This window comes from Lynx canadensis, chromosome A1, assembly GCF_007474595.2.
Source record: "Lynx canadensis isolate LIC74 chromosome A1, mLynCan4.pri.v2, whole genome shotgun sequence".
NCBI classification, from domain to species: Eukaryota; Metazoa; Chordata; class Mammalia; order Carnivora; family Felidae; genus Lynx; species Lynx canadensis.
This window is the reverse complement of record NC_044303.2, coordinates 50,168,813-50,192,436: the sequence shown is the minus strand read 5'-3', so window position 1 is coordinate 50,192,436 and position 23,624 is coordinate 50,168,813. Positions and strand designations below refer to the sequence as shown.

Sequence of the window (23,624 nt, the reverse complement as noted above, 5' to 3'; positions counted from 1 at the left end):
TTTTTTACCGTGTAGGATCTTGGGAGTGATGAGATTCCCCTTGCCTGAGAGCCAAAAGGTCTAGGCGTGACCACAGATGTTAACCTGGCTGTATCAGTTTTCTGGTAACTTCTGGGGAGAGAGGCTGAAATTCGAGTCGACTCGGTTTGTGTACTCGGTGAATGCTGAGAAGACAAAGCGTCTGGGTGTTGTTCTTCCATGGGGCTCTGAGAAGAAAGCTGAATTTCAGCTGCTGCAGCGTCCTCTCGTTTTGCAAAAGTTGTAGAATCTTGCTTAGGAACTTCTGCAGAATACGTTGTTTCCTTCTCTTCTACTCTTTCACTCTGGTAACTTGCTTCTGACGTGGTCAGTCTAGGGGAAAGCTTTTCTTCATGCAAGATATCATCAGAAGAATGCAACCTCCTTCTTGATACAACTGCAGATGTTTGATTTCGGGATTCCCTTAGCAGAAAGAAGCACACCGTAACCATAAAGTTATGCATTTAGCACAAGGAGGTAGAGACACACGGGTTACTTTAGCAAGAACATAAGACAAAGAATAAAAAGGCTACCGACTTCACACAATAACCAATACAATGGTAATAGAATAAATACATGTGATTTTTTTAGTGCCACACTTAAAAATTGTAAGAACTGGACTTTTTTTTTTAAGCAGGTTCTCAAATACTTCCAAATACTGGAGAGGGATTTTTTTTTAATTGTAAAGAGTTGTTAATAAGAAAATTAAGATATTTAATAAGAGATTCTTCACAAAGCTTTACCCACAAGTTCATAAATCTTCCCAAATTAGCACACTGTAGACATAACTAACTTACAACCAATCTGAACCTTCCAAAAATGTGGCTTCCTTTACAAGATTATGAGCTTTTTTTTTTCCCTGTACACAATTTTAAACAATTTAGTGAAAATAAAAGATTTCCACAAAGGACTCAGACTTCAGGAAGATCAAGTTAGGATATGATTTCACATGGCTTGAGAGAACTCACATGGACAATTGTTACAGATTAAAGACACCATTCATATTTATAGAGAACTTCATGAAACATCCTCGTCACTCCTGTTTAGTAGGGAATACCTTTCAAACTGCATTGCCTTTAAGTGAAAGAAACGATGTTTACCATTTGCTTCTAGGGCACAAAGGAGTTTTGTTTAATTTCGCTTGACAGCACATTTCCTTTTTGACATTATCCATAAAGCATATTTGCCTTCCCCATGACCTAGAAATATTCCAAGGTTTCTCACAGCAACTGCTCTACAGGAAAGTTTAAATTGGACCTTTATCCTGTCACGTTGTAACACCAAAAATACACCCCCTCCCATTTACATTTATATTGTCTTCTTTTAAAATATAATTTTAATCGCACCACTAAAACGTGAAAAGGAACTTTATATTTTACACAATTTGGAAGAGTGGGACCTGGTTTTATTTGGCCACTCCATTCCTAAATTCACTTTAAAAGGAGGAAAAGTAGTTTATTTTCGGCACCAATTATAGCCAACACCATCCAATATCACATGTGAATATACAATGTAAAAATCAGGAAGTAAAGCACACTATATTAAGCGCCCATTTCTTTTGTTAATCCAAGTCACCATTTATTACAGCAATACTTTGCTTTTTCTTTACAGAGCAACATACTGAGACTTTAATGTCTATCTGTTTATGGTTTAATATTGGCATACACCTTCCATCACACTACACTTACATAAAATATGGATTTCTAACACTGGTATCTGCAACCATGAGATGCACTCAGCTTTCTTACCTGTCCTGCAGCATTTCCTTAAATGTCTTAGAGCTTCTCTCAGACTTCTCAAGTGCCTGCTTTTCAATTTCTTCCCTCTCTTCTTTTTTCTTCTGCAGATCTGAAGTGTAGCTTTTTCGACGATCTTTCCATTTTGCAAGGTCCTAACAGAAGAAAATCACATCAGCACAGGCATACCTGAATTCATACACACCCTTTCTAGCAGTGGGAGACTGCCAGAGTATCCCATTACATCGCTGAAACTATTCACTCCAACTTGATGCCAAGGTGCCCTAATTTTGCTTTTTATAGCTGGCGTTTCTGTACCAACCTTTATCTCATGTGTCTGTCTAAAAAACCTGACCTAGTAAGATAGACCCCATTACTGTTTCTCCTGCCTCCCTGACCATTTCACAAAGAACGCTAAGTGCTTGTAATTGGGTGCCAGGTCAGAAATATCAGGAACTGTTTCAAATTTATTCTCATGTCACTCCAATAATCTGTCTGTCATGTGAAATGGCAGATTTCACGAGTACAACTGGGACAGAGCTAGGATTGCAATGGTTAAGCATGACTGCACGCTCTTTCATCTAACGTACACCCAGCTCAATCCAGAAGACCACAAACATGCAGACGCAGAAGATGTGGGTCCCCTCAAGGAACTCTTGGTCTTGAAGGGAAAGAGACTTGTCAATAAAAGTTCAACAGTGAATGTGATGATTGGATTGCACAGGATGGTGGGGGTTTGAAGGAGAGGGAGTGGTCAATTGTACCTGAGGCAGGGGAGGGCAGAGGTTGGAAAGGCTTTCCTGGGGAGGCCAGGCTTGAGTACATGATTTCAAAGCCAGTAAACTCCCCCTACTGACAGGGCAATAAGGAAGACCACACAGGAACAAGTGTATCTGTTTCCCATATTCCCAGGAATAGAAGTCTAACCTAGCTGGCTGACCCCAGGACAATCAACTTAATTTTCCTTCTAAATTAGCCCTAGCAGCCTAAGCTGGTTGTCACACTCAGGAGTTTAAGACATTTTTCTATGTCTCCAAAATAGAGAAATGCCATGTTAAGAATTACTAGTGGCATTTCAGTCCAAACAGAAGCACATACAAGGTCTCAGACTAAACTAAGTTTGCTTTATACCTTTAAGAGTAGACAGGGCCACTCCTGTTTAAAAACAGCCTGAAGCCAATACAAACTACTTCCAAAAAGAACAAAAGCAGTGTACATTTAGTCCCACAAGATAATCAGCATGAATTTTCATCTGACTTGACTTAATGGATAACCTCTCAATAGTTATTTTCATACCCAAACCACCACCATGTATTTTGGCAAAGTGACATTGAATTACTGTTTCTTGATAATTAAATCGAGTTCCCAACTAAAAGAGACACTGGAATTTAGTGTCAGCCAAGGCAGACGGTTCTTCTTCATTTCATAGACTCTAATCTCTCTGAAAATGAAGATTTACTATCTCTGGCCCTCTTGTTCATTTTAACACTCTGCCCCTCCCATAAAGTTGCCCTCAAACTCTTTTGAGTTTGCTCTGTTTAAATTATCTATTGTGTATTTCTAGACACTCCTTTGGTTTGTAACAATTACCTCTTTCAAAAAAAAGGTCAAGCTTTTTTCCTGCAGGAACAAAGCTAAATATTACGTCTATATCCATATAAACATCTGGATATAGGTCAGCTCTGTGAAAACATCTGATTTTGATTCATATCAGCTACTTTTCCAACCCAAATAGTACTCCTAGTTACATTTCTTATTTCTCCCCAAATCTCTATTAACTCTCAGAGCCCCCTTCATCTCTCCCTGCTAATGCCAAGACTGTTCTGGACCCCCTACTCTTCTGCTACCCCTAAACTTTGAGCTAAGTCTCTTCTCTTCACAAGCTTCAATAACAGTCATACTCCAAATTCAACCAACCAAAGCAAGTTAACAAGTTAACCATGCTGTAAGGAAGCAGGTTCACATTTTTTAGAACTCATAGCGAATATGAGAAAATAAACCTCCTATTGTATTTTTCACAGTGACCTTTAAAATAGGCGACAGTAATAGGTCAAAAAGGTAAAATCTTTTACAGGAAGTCGATCACATTTTCTATAGAACTGAATTCTTATCAAGGAAAATCATTTCAAGTATACTGATTTTCATTTAAGAGAAGCAAGGAAGAGTCAAATAAATACATTCTCCCAGTCTTCCCATCTCCCAGTATAAAACGTACTCACATCTTGCCATTTCTGATCTTGTTCTTTTAATTGTGATTTTATTTTCTGCATCTCCTCGTAACGCAGCTGACGCAAGTTCTGAACATCGTCTGCGCTGACATCACTCATGGACTTGCTCCTACGACAAAAATACCCATGGTAACCAAGGTTCACATGACCGGATTAGGGTTAAAACTGGAAGGTTGGGCTTTTATTTGGAAATTCCATCTAAATTTCTGCTGTACGACCTAGACGTTTTACTGATAATATCACAGAAATAGCACTACAGAGATAAATGGGTGTTTTTCCAAAACGAGAAACAAGAGCCTAACACTCAACTCAAGTGTGAATTCTTTTACAAAATGGCTAAATGAACCCTGCATGAGTCTAAAAAATAATCCAATGTTCATATTTGGAGTTGCCCGTGCATAAAGGGATTACTTTAGAAAGAAATATTTACTATACTCATCTGTAATTTTCTGTCTTCCCCAAAGATAATCTTTTAAGGTTTGGCTGCCTTTTCTGGGCACTTATTAAATAATTTAATGATTACCTGATATTTTCTCCTCAAATTCAATACCTTGAATAAATGTGTTGCTTCTTCTCAAGGATTCTCTAAGATCCACCCTACCACTGCCCTGGACTTGTTCTCAAAGCACCACAGGTAGTTTCTAACAGCCAATTATAATAGAATGACTTCTATAGCCCTGTGTTTTATTTTGGCAGATTTCAGGTCTCCCAATATGGATTCCTGCCATGGGTATGTACTGTGGATTAGCTCTCAGTTCACTCTAGATTGGAAACAATGAACAGAGTGGGGTGTTAGATACAGGCATATATGTGTGCTGTCTACACGCACACAGAATGGATGGTAAATTACACTGGAAAGTGGGGTAGTGAGAGGAGTCCGGTATGAATATTGGAGGAATCAAAGAAGACAGAGCTTTTGAAGGTGGGGTATTCAAAATGTGCTTTCCCACAGATCTTTCATAATGCACTTTGGATTTTATTTCATTGAAACAGACTCCACTTTTAGTTATTTAAGTAACTCCACATCCTCTTGGGCCTTTAAACTTTGCCTTCCCCAAGATTTTGTTATCACCACATTTCTTTTATAACATACTTGCCCTTAGTTGGCTCAGGAATTCAACTAGTTTCTATGCAAATGACTCCCAATCCACAGCCCAGGGCCAGATCCTCCCTTTACTCAATTCCAATTACTTGTTGAATAAGTTACCTACATGGATATCCCCTAGGCACCTCAATTGTAAAAGGACCAATTGAAATAATATCCAGGAAGGATTTTGTAAACTATAACTCACTAAACACATGGTTATTGTTGGTGTAGCCAAACTGAATCTTGTCCCCAAACCTGCTTTTCTGCTTGTGGCTGTTAATGGTGTAACCTGCTTCCAATCATCCACATTTGAAACCTAAGAACTATTTTTCACCTTTGCCTCTCCCTTCTCCCTACTTTCAATTAGTTATCAAGTCCTCTTATTCAGTGTCTTTTTCTTTCCACTTCTATTGCCAACACCTAGATCAGAACACAGCCAGCTCTTAGCTAGACTTTTAAAGTAGCTTAAATTATCACCCAGCCTCCAGATCCAGTGAGTCTTTCTTTAACTGTTCCAACATGAAAGCCCTTCACCAGTATATATGCCTTTTTTAAATGCCACTCATTCCTCAAGATCCCTGATACACTCCATTTTGGATGGGTGTAAGCAACTTCCTATTCATTCTCCACTTGAAAGTCTAACAGACAACTCAAACTTGACTTGTAACAGACCAAAACCATGATTATTCACCCCACAATCTACTCATCGGTAAAATTCAACTCCATCCTCCAGATTTTAGGCCAAAATTCTTTGAGTCATCCCAGATTCCTCTCTTTCTCTAATACATCATAATTGATTCCATCATTAAATCCTGTCTACTTTCTAAATATAATGAGGATACAACCACTTCTCACCACCTCTGCCATTACCACCCTGATCCAAGCCATTATATCTCCCACCTGGATTATTACAATAATCAATCTTCCTGTTTCTACACCTTCCTGCCCAAATAGCACATGCTCAATACCACAGCCAGAGGGATGTTCTCAAAATTACACTCAGACCACGACATCCATGTACACTGCACCCATCTGTTTCTTTCCACCTCACACGAGTTAAAAGCAGATTGTTCTAAGATCTAGGACATTGCCTGGATTTTGCCCACCTCTCTGTGCTCATCTCCCACCGTGTTCCCCTTCATTCACCTTGCTCCAGCCAACTGGTTTCCTTGCTCAACCTCTTGCTTTTCTACTTGCTCTTCAACCCACCCAGAAAGCTCTTCAACCAACCATATGGCTTACCTCTCACTTCCAGTCATCTGTTTGAATGTTACCTCAGCATTTCCCTCCCTAACCACCCTATAAAAAAGAGCAAATGCCCCTCTCCCTTGGTCACCTTATCCCTCACCATTTCTCCTCATAGTATTTCTCCATATAGCATTTACTGTCATTTGAAAAGTTTATTTACAAATCACCTGCCTCATCCTGTAAGATTATAAAGCAGGGATTTAGTCTGTCAGCTTCTATATCACCTACACCTAGCAGAGTGCCCAGCCCATGGTAGGTGCTCATATATGTGTTATTCTACAGAATATTCTACCACTTTGGTAGTGATTCCTACCTCTTCCATGCTAAAAGTGGCCTGTCCCTTCTCTCTACTTCTCTAGTGCTTTAGCTATACCTTCCTCCTGGCATTAACACTCAGCATTATAGTGCGTGGTGTGTGTGTGTGTGTGTGTGTGTGTGTGTGTGTGTGCGCTTAGCTTATCTCCCTCATGAGTCCACATGTTATTTGGAGAAAAACACATTGATGTATAACAAGGCACACAGGATACATGCATTTAACATCGATGGCAAGAATGAGGAAAGTTTTATCATATTTAATCAAGCAAAAAATAAACTCGAAATGTTTCTTATGTGTATAACAAATTAAGATTCCCTCCCCAAAGTTTTATAAAGAAAACATTGTAGGATCTACTAAACAGTATTAAGGAATTACATACAGAATACATATATAATTATATATATTGCATCTTTAAAAATATATACCTAACTAGGTATGACTAAATATAAACCAGATTTATGTGAATTTGAAAGTATGAATTAAGTTATAACTGCAAAGAATAAGACTTTTTCTGCTAATACTTTAAAAGACTCACTAAAAAGAGGCAAGAAAAAAATTTTCAGGACCAAGGCATGAGAGGAATCTGGATACCCAACACATAAGGTTATGTATGTTCCAGAAGAAACATGGATATGCTAATACTTTAATAATCTTCCAGTGGGAGGGAAGGCTGGATGGTCTCAGCTGGCCCAGAAATGGCCATGTACGTTCTTTGAGCTTTCATCCTCCTGCACTATAAAACCTTAACAGGTGTCTTTTCAGAAAATACATTCACCATGAGCATATGCTACATCGTCCTCCTGGGAGCTAAGAGCACAGAGCCTGGCACCCAGGAGGCCCCCAGTATGAACCAAGTGAGCCAAACAGAGTAGAAGAGACTAATCCCTCTGTAAGGCAGAAATGGGAGTTCCCTTTGTTCCCTAGGATGTCAAGTTACCTAAATAAAGCCTGAGCACATTCCATGCAGGCTGAATCAAGCACAGGGGACTGCGGTGAGGGTTCCAGGCCTGGAAGTGGCACCAATTTTCACCCTAACCTAACATCACTTAGTTTCTCTGAGCCTCAGGTCCTCATCACTTAAGCCAGAATGGGATTATTATGAGAAAAGGGAAAGGTTATACTGATCATATTTTAAAAACCATCAGGTGCTACACACCAATGATCCTTATTAAGGCAAACATGGCTGCATGGGATCTCTTGAAAACTAACTCCCCAAACAGCTTCAGACTAGAGAGGTCACCCCAGGCCACACTGATAAAATCTAGAACTTTTTGAGTACAGAAGTCTTTCAGCCAGATCATGAAGAATTCTTTCCTTCCTTATCAAAGTTAACAGCATAACATTAAACTTCAGAGGGCTTACTATGTGCCAGCAACACTGGCAAGTGGTCTGCATGGATTATCTTATTAAATGATGTCCTAGTCTGGTTCTACCACTCACTAGCTGTATGTGTGTCCTCAGGAAAGCTGCAATAGCTGTGTCTCTTCATGTCTCTACAATGCATCCAATACCAACCTCTTTACCTCATAGAATTGAGATTAAGGACCAGAGATAGTCTAAGAAGTAATATCTAAGAAGCAAGGGATCAAAAAGGACTAACATGTAGCAAAATTTACTAAATATAAAATCACTGATTGCCTTAAACAGCAAGTAGAAATTCCATGATACTAAGTTTGGGGTCCCCGGGGTCCTGAACTTTCAAGGAAAGAGAGGAATACACTTACTTATGCACTTTTTAAATATATTCCCATTAGGTGCTGTAGGAATTCTCTGAAGCATAATCAGTACTAAAACCTGGATAATAGGCTTTAGAACGGCCACAAACTAGAATGATAATATAAGAAACTTTTCATTTTTAGGTTGATAGTCTAAGTCAGGGTTTCCCTATAGCAGCACTATTGATATTTTGGGCTAGAGAATTATTTACTGTAACAGGCTATCCTGCATCTGGCAGGACAATTTAGCAGGATCCCAGGATGTAAAAGCACTAGGTGCTGGTGGCAAACCTCCATCCCCAACCCATCCGATGTAACTCATCAGAAATGTCTGCAGACACTGCTGAACGTCCCCTAGGGACAAAATCCCCAGAAACTTGCATCAACTTTATTGTCCTTTCCTTTTTGTTTTCTTAGGTGTCCTTACGGTTCTATAGAATCTTTTGGCCAAAACCCATAGGTGAAATATGTATCTCTTAGTTGCCTTTGATTACAACTTCACCTTGAATCAGTTTTCATTTCCTGTTGATCCTGGCAGAAGATTTAATGGCTCAGTCATATCACAAATTATAGCTATATACCCTTACAATAACTTTGTCATTAACAGCTTTGACCAAGAGGCATCATAACCATGTTTTCAAATGTCATGGAACCATACAGACAAATCCATGCGACACAAAAGCACACGTGAGGAAATGACCGCCACATATAAAGCATCAGAGTAAAAATAAAGTGACAGATGTTAAGCGCCAAATAAAAGCAAGCCAAAAGTGAACACTCTAAGACTTCAAAAGGGAATGTACATTTCTCTTTCACCTGGTCCTTACCAAAAGGAAAGCATTCATGCTACAGGCAGGCATTTTTCAATCACAGGATGGTGAGCAATAATGATTTTCCAGGTAAGTATTCTAAGTTCAACCACATACATGTCATCCAAGAAATATCATGAAGAAATATCCCTAGTTTCCTGTGGATAAACATTTACAAACATGTTTATCCACAGGAAACAAGTTCTAGATTAAATGCCTGTACTCAATCCAATTTTTTCTTTTCATCGCAGCAAATCAGTTTAAGGAAATTATTGGTAACCAATAGAACATGGGGGAAAAAAATCCCATGTAAAAGATTTTGATTACAAGTGGTATAAAGCACACTCTAGTTTTCTGAAGACATATTCACATTACTTTCATCAATTTCAATTTACAGACAATCTTGCTTTATTTGTGTTAACCTTGGTGCTAAACTGTAAGAAGAACAGGCTTTTAAAACAAATACTGTACCACACAAGCAACAATCTTGAAATAGTCTACAGAAGGTATTTGCTGCTGCTAGCTAGCTCTAGACCAGAAAAATCCTTAGCTTTCTAAACTTGGTATTTGGGTTTCATTTCTCTTTTCTTAACCCAGTCATACAGGGTATCCCTAAGGAGGAACATGTACAGTCATTGAAATGGCCGCACATGTTTATATTCGCATCAAGTTCTTATACTCAGAAAAACAAACTGTTTAGATTATAAAGCCTTATTAGCAATAAAAATTCTGCAAGTTTTCATTCAAAATGCTTGAAGCTGCAGAGATTTTTTATCAGTTAAAACAGCTTTCCCATGGTGAATTGAGATTAGCAGATGCTTAAGCTTCATGCTGACAATTGCCTTGTTCACCCTCACCAGTGAGAAATCTTTAAGCACTTGAGGAGCTGGATAGGGAATAATGTGCCTTTGCATGGCCCATTGAAAGCATGCTGGGAGCCTGATTTTTAAAATCAGTGGCTGAGAAGTACTTGCAATTAGTTGCCCGGGGCTCAATTACACTTTTGACACCTAGAATGGTTATATTGCTTTAAATAGTAATTTTAGCAAGTTCCAAAATTCCTACACTCTAAAAATTATCCAATGCTATCAAAACTGGAGATTTTTAGAGATGACATAAATCCCAGTAGGGGAATATACTTAGTTACTAAGGCTTAGGCAGATTAAAATATTTGACATACTTAAATTTTCTTCTTATTGGAAAAAACTATTAGCAGTTAGATTCACAAAATTACTGCAAGTCTGATGGAAAATACTGAGATGCAGCCACCTGGTTATCCTGCCCTGAGCATGAATGATTCTCCAGTGTGCAGTAAAAGTATGGCAGCATTTGCTCTTAACTCTCCATTACTCTAGAAAAGGAAAACATTTCCAGAAGAGTTTAAAAGATTTTAATTTTTGCAGATTTGGAAAGCTGATTTGGCGCTGTAACATAGCCATATTATAACTTTTTACCCTAATCAGGAATCATGAAAATACTTCCAAATTCTACTAAGGGAATATTAATGTCATTCACCACCCTGACTAATGAACCTCTCCATAAGCTAGGAGTGTATAGATAATACCACCTGTATGAATTCCAACTTCAAGGTAAATGCTAATATTTCTTTCCATCATAGATTTTTTTCTAAAATACCTTTATTAGGGCTTCAACATCCAGCAGTGAGAATTTTGGTCTATATGGCAATCAAATACCAAACCAAATATATCTAATCTTAGGCAAGTAATTGTGTTACCTTTAATCGACTCCTTAAATTTAAAAAAAAAAAAACTTAGATTTTAAACTTCTAATAAACACAAAACCTACTGCAGTCATATAGCACTTCATGCACTGCACACTTGGATACAGAATTATCATCATTAAGCTGTAAAATTAAGAAAAAAATTCCCCATTTTAAAAAGTTACATGCACAGCACACAGCATCCGCATTTAGTGACATGCCAGGACAGAAGTGCGACGACATGTTATACAAAGGACAAACAATATGCGAAGATTTTTTCTTTTACAGTAAACTAAAAAACTTACCCATTCTCACCATAAATCTTTTGAAAGAGTCTAAGAAATCAGAAAACCAAAAATTAAAAGTCATTTTTCGGTTATGTTAGTTTCTAAATGTTCAATAACTTTAAGATTCTAACCTGAGATGGACAAAACTCAAAAAGTTTTATCACATTTTAATGTCTCAAATTCTAATTGATCTCATATCTCAAGGAATCAAATTAAGCAAGATAAACAGTCTCCTAATTTACCTTGAACCAATAAATCCATAACAGAAAACTTCCTGTTGTCAAGAATAAAATGTTGCATTTGGATCTCGTGATTTTAATCAGCCTTACATTTGTCCATCCCAAAGTTGAACAAGTTGAACATCAAAATGGCAAGTTGCATAACACATAAATGCAGACACATTATGGCCATAATTACATACATGTAAAATTTAGCAGACAGCAAATAACATTCATGCATTTAATAAAGTCTGCACTCAATTTTAAACTAGAAATTTAAAAAGTCACATATTGACAATCCAAGGAACCTAGGTCAAAACCAAAAATTATAATCAAGTTAAATGAAATTTGCAATGCCATATTTCAAGGGACATGGTTACACAGAAATCATACATTCCAAATTATGAGAAACACAGAAAACTAAACTACAACCAGACTGTTTCAGAAATGCCTGGACATGAGACTATAAAGTCTGTAAATGTAACATTTTCATGAAACATCATGTTGCAAATAGTACCATAGTCTTCCTTAAGGCCAAAGGCAAGGCTTATGTTCACACCTTTTTTAAACAGGCCTCAGCTAGCCTCTAGATTTAGCCTCTAGATTTAGAGATGTGCAAATATGGAATTGCACTTTTTCCATGAAATCACTACAGGTTCCTCAAAACAACACAACTTTTTGCAGGATGCTTCAAAATGGCTTGTGACATGCAGAGTTGGGCAACACAATGCCACTTTCTCACACAGAAAAGTTATACAAGACCATCCATTACAAGCCACATCCTTGCAGAAACACACTCTGACCTCTCAACCATGAGCCGTTTCTTGTGCCTAAGTCTGCTGGCCTCCCGGATGGCTTCCCACCTCTGCAGGTCTGCCTCACTGCAGGGGCCAGGGATGAAGCTGACGGGAGGCACGGTGGTCCCCAACTGCCAGGACTGGATCTTGCGAGTCAACAGGTCATCTTTCTTCTGCCGGTAGGAAGGCACTAACACTCTACAGCTCTTTCTTTTTTCTTTGGATGGGCGTGTTCTTTCAAGTACACACAGAAACTTGGCTTGAATTTCTGGAGGAAGAGTCCAGGGTTCAGGGAAAGGAACTGGCTGGTATCTGTCTGGGGCCCCTGACAGAGGCACCTCTTTTTTCTGTGCTGGAAGTCGGCGAACAACCATATCATCTTTCTCTAGATCCGGAAGTACAAGTTCACCTTCTCTACACTGCAGAATTATATCTCGCTCGACAGGATCATCTTGCTCAGAAAACCTTCTAAGATCTTCGAAAGCCCGGAGAACGTACGGATTTGCATGGAAAGCACCAGTCTTTCTGACAAAGAAATCATCATTCTCTAAATCAGGGTCTAGGGTTGACATCTCAAGGTCATCTCTTTTATACCCTGGTGCAGAAAAGAGATTCTTTCTGCGTGTTATGAGCCTGGGGCCGGCAGTGGGATCAATTTTGGTATTTGTTTCAGAAGACAAGATGTCATCAGAATATGTTTGGAGGGCCTGAAGTAATAAAAACTGACTGAAGCACAGAAAAGAAAAAGGAAGGGAGAATCTTATTAAGCTCAGGTAGAACAGGTAATTAGGCAGCAGACCAACTACTCAGTTACCATGGGTGAATTATGTCATGGAGTCACAGGAGGGATTCTTGCTTGGGAGAAAGACTAGCCTTTAATGCCATCACCCGTGACTTTCTTGGATACCATTTAAATAAGCAAATGCAGCGTGTGCTTCTCAAGAAAGGTGGGTGCCGTCCAGGCCAACTGATGGGGCTAAAACGTAGACAGCACACACCTCCCTGATGAATACGTACTTGCTTTTACCCTGCCCGTATTCTGTCACCCACAGTGATATAGCCCCCATCCCAGCGAAGCAGCGATCTTGCAGATTTTAAAGAGTCGGTCATTAAGCACTTTATGCAATAGGCACAGGTAGTCAGCAGAATTAAAAAAATAAAATGCTGTGAAGCATTCAAAAAGACCCCAATGGGGGCACCTCGGTGGCTCAGTCGGTTAGGTGTCCGACTATAGATTTCGGCTCAGGTCATGGTCTCATGGTTCGTGCGGTCGAGCCCAGAGTCGGGCTGCACACTGACAGCGTGGACCCTGCTTGGGATTCTCTCTCTCTTTCCCTCTCTTTCTGACTCTCCCCTGCTCGTGCATGCACAGCTCCCTGTCTTTCTCAAAATAAATAAATAAACTTAAAAAAAAAATCTTTTCTCTGCATTTTCCCACTAGACTTGTGCGCCCTGGTGTCTATCTAAAAGTTATTTTCTGGAGCGCCTGGGTGGCTCAGTCGGTTAAGCGTCTGACTTTGGCCCAGGTCATGATCTCACGGTCTGAGTTTGAGCCCCGCGTCAGGCTCTGTGCTGACAGCTCAGAGCCTGGAGCCTGTTTCAGATTCAGTTCCTCCCTCTCTCTTTCTGCCCCTCCCCTGTTTGTGCTCTGTCTCTGTCTCTCAAAAATAAACATTCAAAGAAAATTTTTAAATAAAAACTTTTTAAAAAAAGTTATTTCCTTTCTCCACATCTCCGTACATAACAAAACCACAGAATTAGGTCAACTTTCACAAAAGCTTTTTAGAAATAATTTTCCAAAAGCACAGACTATGCCACATGTACTATCTTGTACATTACTGTGAAGAATATTTAATTCCATAGACTTCCAAGCTCATATGTTCCCACAGAAAGCAATACGTTATACATTATGCTTTTATGCTAAATGTTATAAGGTTTCATGACCCAGCGCATCATGGTCAGAGATTAAAGTAGCAGCAGAAACTGGCACAGATGTCCCAGGCCAGACTCAAAGCAGGCAGGCTCATGCACACAGGTACACCTGGGCTCGTCCGCGGCACCACTGGCTCTCCTGGCTGCATGGGTGTCCCAGGAGTTCTTGGCCCCTCTGGTAGCCAGTTCCAGCAAGAGTGAACGTCTTTGGCAGTTGCTGTCTAGCCTACGCTTTGCTTTTTGGATTCTACTAAAAATGGAGGAGCTTCTGTGAGAGCCTGAATCCTCATCCTCAGAATCTGAATTCCTCCTACTGTAGAGTGATACAGAGAAAGGAGGGAGGAAAGGAGAAAGAGTTGGAGAAAACTAGAACTACTGAAAATACTGCCGTGCAGAAGGCTTTTTAAGATCCAGATCCTAAGGTTTAAACTTAAACAGCATTTTTTTTTCAGTGATAGAGGTTCTATGGGTATTAAAGGGAAAAGGAACCTTTCTCTTTCCCTCTCGTAAAAAGCACACACAGAACACACCCAGCCAGGGTGCCGAATGAACATTAGAACAACAGAAACATGCACAGAGACAAACCTGAATCCCTGAAATTCTTTATACCATGGTTTGTAAGTTTCTCTTTTTATTCTTTTCCAGTTCACATCTTCTGGGATCCAACATTTGGGAAGAAACTGATCAAAAGCATGCCCTGGGTTTGGCATGATTGGACTTAGCTTTCGCACATAAAGATCATCCTTTACGGTGTTGGGTGTACTTGTCTTTGCTTCTTTCTCTTCCAAGTAACAAGAGGAGTTTGAAGTTTCTTGTACTGTTGGCCAATTCTCCACATTGGTACCCCAAGTTCTCCTCTCATTACTGTTCAAAACATCCAACCAGTTAAGATACTGAATGAGCAGTTTGTGACACAGAACACAAAAGGCATGCTTTCTGGCTCACAAAGTTTATATCACTGAATGAGACAAATTAGTTGCCACTCTATCATGACAGCTCCTAGAACAAAGTTAAGGCATGATAACAGCATCTCATTTTAATCAGAGGATAGCATGATATGCAAGGGCCAAAGATAATTATAAGATGTGTTAAAAAGAGATAAAATTGCAAACAATCTGGGGTGTTATATATTAAAATCAACATAACAGACATTCTGATCTAGGAGAATTTTTCTGACCTCGTCAACTCGTACAGCCCAGTGGCTAATGGGTCAGCAGGAGAAAACCTTTGCGAATAAGAGCTAGGAGAGGTGGTTTTCGAGATGAAACACTCAGGCCTCTTTTTCACTTGGAATCTACGGTTGGCTAAGTCATCCAAAACTACATCAGGCAACCTTCGTTCATCCTCGGAGTCCGAACCACTTTCAGAACCGTATACCTCCTTCTGACAGGAAGCTGCATTGGAAAAATCCCACTCTGCTTTGCTAATTTGATGGGAAATTAAAGGATTCTCTGTGTGTCCACTGAGATCAATCAAACAGGGAAAAAATGGAAGAAAACAACAGCTCACAGTGAAAAGCAGAAGTCATCCAATATGCTGAAAGATGTCAATAAGCTAAAGGCATGTATCTAAAAAAAGAACCAACACACCATAGGCTGACATCCTAAAAGGGAAGAAACACCTTCAGGATATGCATGACTAAAGATAATAGTAAGAAAAAAATGCATTTTCATTAGTGAAATTTTTGGGCTATGAAATACATTTTAAGAACTATTCCTGTTCCCACATTTAAATATCCCTGCAAATTCACAAAGTGCACTGAATTTTAAAACTCCATCATCAGCTCGCATCCCAGTACCTTGGAAATGTTCCATCCGCTTCTGTATAGACCGGGCTTGCCCAACTTCTTCTGTTATCCTCGTATTTGTCCGGCTTTTTCTTCCTCAACGGCGCTGGCACATAGGATGGCTGTCTACTTTTGTTGGGTAAAAAACGATTAAATGGTAAAGCAGATTTTGGTTCAATAGCTGAAATCCTTCGATAGGACATATCGTCTTTATTATAATCCTGCATCTTGGATGGAAATTCAGAATCTGTGTCGCTTTCGCAACCTATAAAAAAAGCACGAGAATTTGCTTTACTCTCCAGATCATTTGTCTAACTGAACCCACACAGCATGCCTGCTTTGTCTTTCCCTTGGAAACCCAGGGCTCTTCTGCTAACTCTGGGGAATATTTTTAGAAATTTGTCATGAAGTTGTGATAAGATCCATTAGGAGGAACTTGCTTTGCATACTGGAGGCACATGCGCTACATTCTTTTACTGTTGAACATTCTAAACAGAAAATGTCCCCATTAACCACTGAACTTCTTTTCTTCCCAATCCTCCTTGACCCTGTGACTGTACATAAAATTTACTGATAGAATACATATGAGTAAAATATAGCAATTGAGTCAAAGACACCTAAAACTAGATCAAAGAGTCATTCAAGGAAAAGTCTGTAATTTAAAATAAAGCACACCATTGTCTCAAATTTCTGTGAGGGCAAGAGAGATAAGGGAGGACATGGAAAAAGCAGTAGAAAGCATAGTATCAGGAAGGGGTTGGCTACATCGTTGTGAGATCCCTACAGGCAAGGGTCACACATTAAACAGGAGGTTGGAACTTCAGTAATCATTTGGTCCAAAGGAATATCAAGCCTCATGTCTAAATGAACACACAAAACTCAAGGATTTTTCTCAGGATGGCCACGAACATTCTGGGAACCTTGTATTTTGATTCCAAAATCAAATCAAATCATTTAAATACAAATTCAAAAGAATACACTGTGATACACCTCAAGGTCAGATAGACACAAATGCTGATCTGTTCTCTTAAATAAATAAGTCTACTCTTGTAAAGACACAGGAAGAAAAGAGACTACAAAATACTACTACAGATCCACGCTGAGTTGTCTCCCTTTTCTACCCTTTTGTTCTTTCTGCCTCCACGTATTTGCAAAGATAGTTTGTAGAGGTTGCCCCCTTCCTGCCAGGGTTCCTTCAGAGGATAGCTGGTACCTGACAGCTGCAGCCTCTGGGCACAGCGAACTCAGGGCAGGTCAACCTGTGCTCAAGGCCATCTGGTCTCCTCCCTCCTGCCTGGCAGAAATCTACAGTAAATAACAATGAGAATGGCCTACAGGAAGTGGTTTCACACACCCTGGGAGACCATGAGGCTGGAATAGGGTAAAGGAGAAAAGGCAAAAAGGGAGGAAGAATGAGCAGCTACGACAGACCGGGAGGGTTAATGGTCAATCATCAGGTGCTTCCATTTTTACCACTTCCTGAATATCCCATTTTGTTGCAAATAAGAAAGGTCTTAGAGGTTCTTGCCCGAATGTGTACATGTGGAATTTTAAACACACAGGGAGATTTTCTACTTTGGAAGTTTTAAAGCTAAAATCTTTTTATTTTTGAGTGCTGTGAAGTTCCCGCAGAGTAAGCAAATATTCTTGATATGGAAAGGGAGTTCGTATAAAACTAAGGAATTTGACTTTTCAGTTTGTTAACTTAAAAATATTATCCTAAGGGGCGGGAGGGTGGGGATCAGTTTGGGACCTCAACCAGGCAGGCAGCAGAATTTCAACATGCTGATTGCAAAAAAGTTTGATCATCCGGGTGACCCTCAGGCTTTTCTCTTCTTCCTCAGTTGTAAGTACCACATCTTCCCTTCCGCAACTCTTCACACAAGCTCTGCAACCCCTTTCCCAAGATCAGGAAGCAGTGTGACAGTGGCCGTCTGCTTTCTGTCACACATACCAGGCATCCAGTCCACCAAGTATCTGAGGAAAGGACTTTAATTCCACACTCGGGACGACTATACTGAACCGACGTAAGTCTGTATATTCATTCCCACATGCCTTCAGTCTTTGCCCCTGTTATTCTTTGTTGGCCAGATATAAATTTAAACACTGAATGTTTTAGGTTATCCAGTCAGGACAAAGGAATATAGCTCATTAAGAATGTCAGCCTCTGCTTTTACAGTTTTAATCACTCAGATGAACTATAAACTCAGATTCATTTCCTTAACCCTGTACTAGTCATCTGGGCCATGAAAATGTCATACCTGGATAGCAGCCACCAACACATGCAACAATAATCATAAAGGGTAACTCTTTGATAGCTACTCATTTTTTTAAAATTTCAAATGCCACTACTACTCTAAAACCTAAAGAGATGGAGTTGTGTTTCACTTAATTTGTTGATTATTTTTCAAAACCAAATACATTGTACATCCATTGCTTTTTTGTAAATTTACATCAGAACAACAACAACAAAGACTGAATTGTAGTTGAGCACTGCGTGCTAAAATATTTAGGCAAAGTCTAATGTACTCTGAAGTGCCTCAAACACCAAGATGGATAATTAATGTATATAGAGGGAGGGGAAGATATGTGGTAAAGCAAGCCCAGTAAAATGTTATGGTAAGAACTAGGGCTTGGAACATGAGTATTCACTGTAAAATTCTTTCAACTTTGTTGAGGTTTTAAATGCTTTATGATAACAACATTAGGAAAAACAAGTAAAAATATAAAAGTAATTATCAAAATAACCAGCAAAGTAAAATCCCTAACAATTTAGCACCAACTCACAACCAGAACTCTCCATTTTTTCATGTCAATGCTAGAAGCACAGAAACTTTACTTGTGGTTTTGATCCATCTGAATTTGAATTGTTAAAAGGTACACAGTCGGGAATTTCTGACCCCATCCAATAGCCATTGTTAGAAGACATGCATTTAAGTAACTGATGTGGCCATAATATTAGGATTTTGAAACTCATAACAAAGTAACTTTCATTTTATGTTCTTTTCTCACTCTGTCCTGGATTCGCTCTGACCCTAATAAAAACAAAAGAGGTTTCCTAACACCATGCTAGTATGGCTACTTAATTTATCGAAGTTTAGCATAATAATCTATTCTGGTAGATATCAATCATTTTTTTTGGACAGAATTACAGGGATATGTTTCCTCCTTTTCCTTAAGAGAAATTTTTTTATCTTTTGGAGAGAAAAGTATTCAGAAACTAGAGCAGAATTTTATAGAAGCTTTCTTTTTTATGTTTAGGTACGTTGGTAAATAGGCCTCATAGCACAGATTATCAAACCTGCATCTGGACAGAAGAGAATCAGGATAGATCATCATTGATAGAACAGGTCACAGTTAATGGTCTCCTACCCACTCTCTTCTAACCATGGAATGAAAAACAATGAAACAATGATCACTCTAGTGGTAATACAGTGAGGAAGCAATGAGAAAGGAAAAGAAAGAAAGAAAAAAAAAAGAAATGGAAAACGAGAAAGAAACCTCCAATATTTTAGTCTCTATGGAAATCCACATCTTTGTAAAATTTTTGCCCCAAATGTTTTTGCTCCATTTTCCTACTCTCTCCTATTTCCAATTTTCTCTTAATAATGCAAACAAGCACAAAATACACTGACAGTCAAAGATGCAACTCACCCTCACGTCCCCCTCTCAGCGTGATATCAGAGGAGCAGCTTGTGAATGACCTAGACCCCAAAGAGTCCAAGCTTTCAAACGAATCTTCTCTCTTATGGTTGCCTGGAGGAGTAGGAAATTCTCCACGTTCAGCACACCAGATATCACCGTAACCACTGTCCCTGCCACTCCTTTTCAGGCACCTGGAGTCTTCAAGAGCCTAAAGGAAAAGTTTTTAAAGAAGAGTGAGTCAGCATAAACTTCCAAAAATGTAATCAGTCATTACTTGTTTGTATAGCTCAAGTTGTGCTATATTTGATAGGTGTGGCAATGAGATTTCTCTGTTAAACATTAAAAAAAATCTGACAAAAATCAGAGTATAAATCTGTAAATGTTTTCCCACAGTATTTGGCACTTAGGTAACAATGAGGAGGTATTCAATAGTATTTAATAAAAGACTACAGTTTATCTAAAAATAAGTGTGGGGGGGCATTTTAATAAAAGAGAAGCTAATAATAGATTCAAATGCTAAAAACCAGTGACTACAGGTATCTGGCAATAAACATGAAAGGAGTCAAAGCAAAAAGTCAACCTTAATTTCCATGTTCCAAAGGAGGTAAGTTAACAAGATTCTAGTCAGCCTACCCTCCAGGAAATATTTGCAGTGTTTAGAATAAAGTAACTTTAACTCATAGTTTCTTAAGAAAAAACTTTAAAAACAGATAAAAGGGCAAGGACAGCAGGCATACACCACAGAGTTCATTCATTTCCACTGATCACAACACCTAGATCTGAGCCAAGGAAAGTAGACTTGTCTGCAGACATTCAAAATTTACTTTCCCTCAATCTTAGTATTTATTTGTTTGGCTCACATGAGAGATAAATAGACAGATAACAAATGTGATTAGCCATAGGTTTGTAAATTATATAGAACTTATTACAAGTATCCTTTTGAGGGTACCTGGCTGGCTTAGTCGGTAGAGCATGCGACTCTTTATCTCAGGGTTATGAGTTCAAGTCCCATGTTGGGTATAGAGATTACTTAAAGGTAAAATCTTTTAAAATTTATATACATTATACAAATATATATAATACATATATAAGCATTATTTTGAATAACATTCCTTTATGAAAAAGTTAATAGCAAAATAAAACTGGACTTTTTTTTTTTTTTTTTTTGAGAGACAGAGAGAGAGCATGAGCTGGGGTGAAGGGCAGAGGGACAGAAAGAGAAAAATCAAAATCTTAAGTAGTCTCACGCGGGGCTCTACCTCACGATCCTGGCATCGGGACCTGGGCCAAAATCAAGAGTCAGACGTTCAACTGACTGAGCTACCCAGGTGCCCCAAAACTGGACTTTTTAAAATTAGGATTTAAGTAAAATTATAAAGCCCTTAGCCTTGTCCTGATACATAGTAATCAAAGAACATCTAATGACTAATTTTTTCATACAACGTCATTAGTATATAAATCAGAAATGCTAGTCTCAGATGAGCAAACTACAGAGACAGTTTAAAGAACGTAGGAATTCCTAACACCCAGATGTAATATGTGAATCTTGATTACTCAGAATTCAGATAAAATGGGCCATGAAAGAAAGCTGGGAGACAATTGGGAAATTCTGAATATGGACTAGGTAATAGATAGTAGGCAACATTTAATAATTTCCTTCAACATAATAGACATTGTAGCTATATGGAAGAATATGCTTACTCTTAAGAGATGCATGCTGAATTTTTAGACATAAGAAATCTACAATTTACCTTGAAATGGTTAAGTAAAAACAGATGAATGGATAGACACATGGGTAAAGCCAGTATGGGAAGTTTTTAACAATTGAACCAGACAGTACATATTTGGGTATTTGTTGTAGTATTCTTTCAACTTTTATAATTATGAACATTTTCAACATATGGATAAAGTTGAAGAAAGAATGTTTACAATGCATCATTAGCAGCTGTCCCGGGCACACTTTTGGCTGAGACTCTGTCAACTCATGGTTCAACTGTTGGACAAATGTATGAAGCACCAATAAGATCTAGTGGATTTACGTGAGCTTTCATATACTTTCGATGCCAGACACCCTGGCATTAGCATTGATATCCTATCATAAAAATGTCAGCACCTACCTTGTACCTTATTTTCAAGGAGATGGGGAAGCTGGGCCTAGTGCTGGTACCACCAAACTAATTCTCAAAATATAAAAAGATTACAATTTTTTAAAATATATCTTTAGCTCTTTCAGGTTTCTTAGACATGCACTTGTGGAAGTATCAGAGTCCTCAACACACAGTGAGATGATTTTTGACCTCATAAAAAGTTATCTTAAAGTTATTGATGATGGGCCACCTCAGTTATAAAAGAACCTGAGTCTGGCCTTGGTGCCTGGTTTTTACGAGGACTTCCCTCTGACAAGTCATCTAAAATGAGTCATCTCCGATTATATGATGACTCAGTTGCAACAGCTCACGAATTTTTTTTTGTTTTTTAATTGACATTCTGGATTGGCCATTAAGCATTATCTACTTCAGTGGGAAACATCTGAACACAATGACTTTGAGTGGAACAGAACAGATGCAAAACAGAGATCATACGTATTTACACACTTCTTACTGCTATCCCCACTCCATAGTAATGGAATGGCAACAACTGAGGTTTGATCAATTTTTTTTTTTTTTTTTTACCTATTCTGGTTGTGACACTGGTGACAGGATACAGCTTTTAATAAAGCATTCCCAGCACAAATGCTGTACTAGGGTTATTCAACCTGAGTCAGACTGCCATAAAAAGAACCAAAGGCTGTGAAGAGAGCACTGATGCAGGAGCCAAAGCCCCACATTATTTTTAACTGGATGTTTTCTTAGCTGACATAACTGTAAGGCAAGGCTCTGCTCATGCCCCAGGCCACCTGCACATTCATCCGTCACAGCCTTATCTTCTTCAACTTCTGTGACCTGTTCATCTGTCTCCATCAGACACTGGTGCTCTAGGATGATGGGCCTTTCGTGACTGTTTTTCCAACATCTAGAACAATGCTCTATAACCTGAATTAACTGTTTCAAAGAATTTGGGTGAAGTACCATCCGCTCCCTACAATTCAAAAATAAAAATCAAGAAGGAATACTTTAATCTTCTTTGCTCTATAATCTCATATTTCTACAGTATATGTGGCCAGACTCAAGCAAAAGGATTTCAAGATCAAAGTAGATGTTAGGCAAGGTGCTCATTTTCATCCTGGCCTAAATTTCTATCTTCCAATCATGGTAACTAACATTTATTACATCCTTACAATGTCCCAGAGACTAATGTTAAATGCCTTATTGGTACAGTACCATTTAATCACCATAAAAACCCATGGAGCAACTACTATGAATCAGATGATGGTATATTATTTTAACTACCTATTTTCTTCTGAGCACTGTAAATTCCCCTGGATAAATATCCCCCTAGAGAACTTAATTTCCCCATTTGGATCCTATAAATGAAAATTTGGCAGAACTATGGTCAGTCCTGGCACTTGACCCTGCTCAAGGAATCCTTGAGCATTCAAAAGCTACAACACTGACTTCAGGACATAAAGGACTGGAAATGTGTTTAAAACAAAAGATTCTAATTTAAGCCCCATATCATGTTTCCTGTAACAGCATTTACTGCTGTCTAGGAAACACAAGCAATATGACAGAATTATGGGGAGGATGGAGTATGGGCATAGAGATCTAATGAAACATGACAACATATTAAGATAGAGAAACTGAGTAACTTCAACACACGGTAGCTATCCTGCAGCACCTCTCTAATACAGGTTGAATTTCCTAATATAGAAAGAGTTAACTTATATCCAGTGCCTTAGAAAGGAAGCAGATATGTCGGTCATTGAATTACTAAAATTAAGAAATAAATTCCTAGACTCCCTCACTGCTTTGCAGTGGCATACAAAGCCAGCAAATAAATAACAATGCTTTCTACCCAGCACAATCCAGAGTGGAGTAAAGATAATAGGAGCTGCCATATTTGTTAGAAGAGGGGAAGAACGAAAAAGGGAAGTGGAAGGAAAGGAATACAGGGAGTGGGGAGGAGGACAAAGCAGTAGTATA

At 38.8% G+C, this 23,624-nt stretch overlaps 1 protein-coding gene across 3 annotated transcripts in view; it reads right to left on the bottom strand.

Moving 5' to 3' along the window:
- The window catches only part of LMO7 (LIM domain 7), a 199,370-nt gene that overhangs the window by 34,628 nt on the left and 141,118 nt on the right, over nt 1-23,624 (bottom strand). For 2 of the 3 annotated variants that reach the window (XM_030312062.1, XM_032592170.1), the window contains exons 8-12: nt 19,552-19,750; nt 15,910-16,162; nt 3,974-4,091; nt 1,767-1,909; nt 9-441 (exon numbers count right to left, since the gene is read on the bottom strand). In XM_030312062.1, coding sequence (XP_030167922.1) covers nt 9-441; nt 1,767-1,909; nt 3,974-4,091; nt 15,910-16,162; nt 19,552-19,750 — 1,146 coding nt within the window. Of the gene's footprint in view, nt 1-8; nt 442-1,766; nt 1,910-3,973; nt 4,092-11,182; nt 11,213-12,185; nt 12,906-14,220; nt 14,425-14,696; nt 14,976-15,288; nt 15,574-15,909; nt 16,163-19,551; nt 19,751-23,624 lie in introns of all 3 variants that reach the window. The other variant, XM_030312057.1, reaches the window with a different exon arrangement.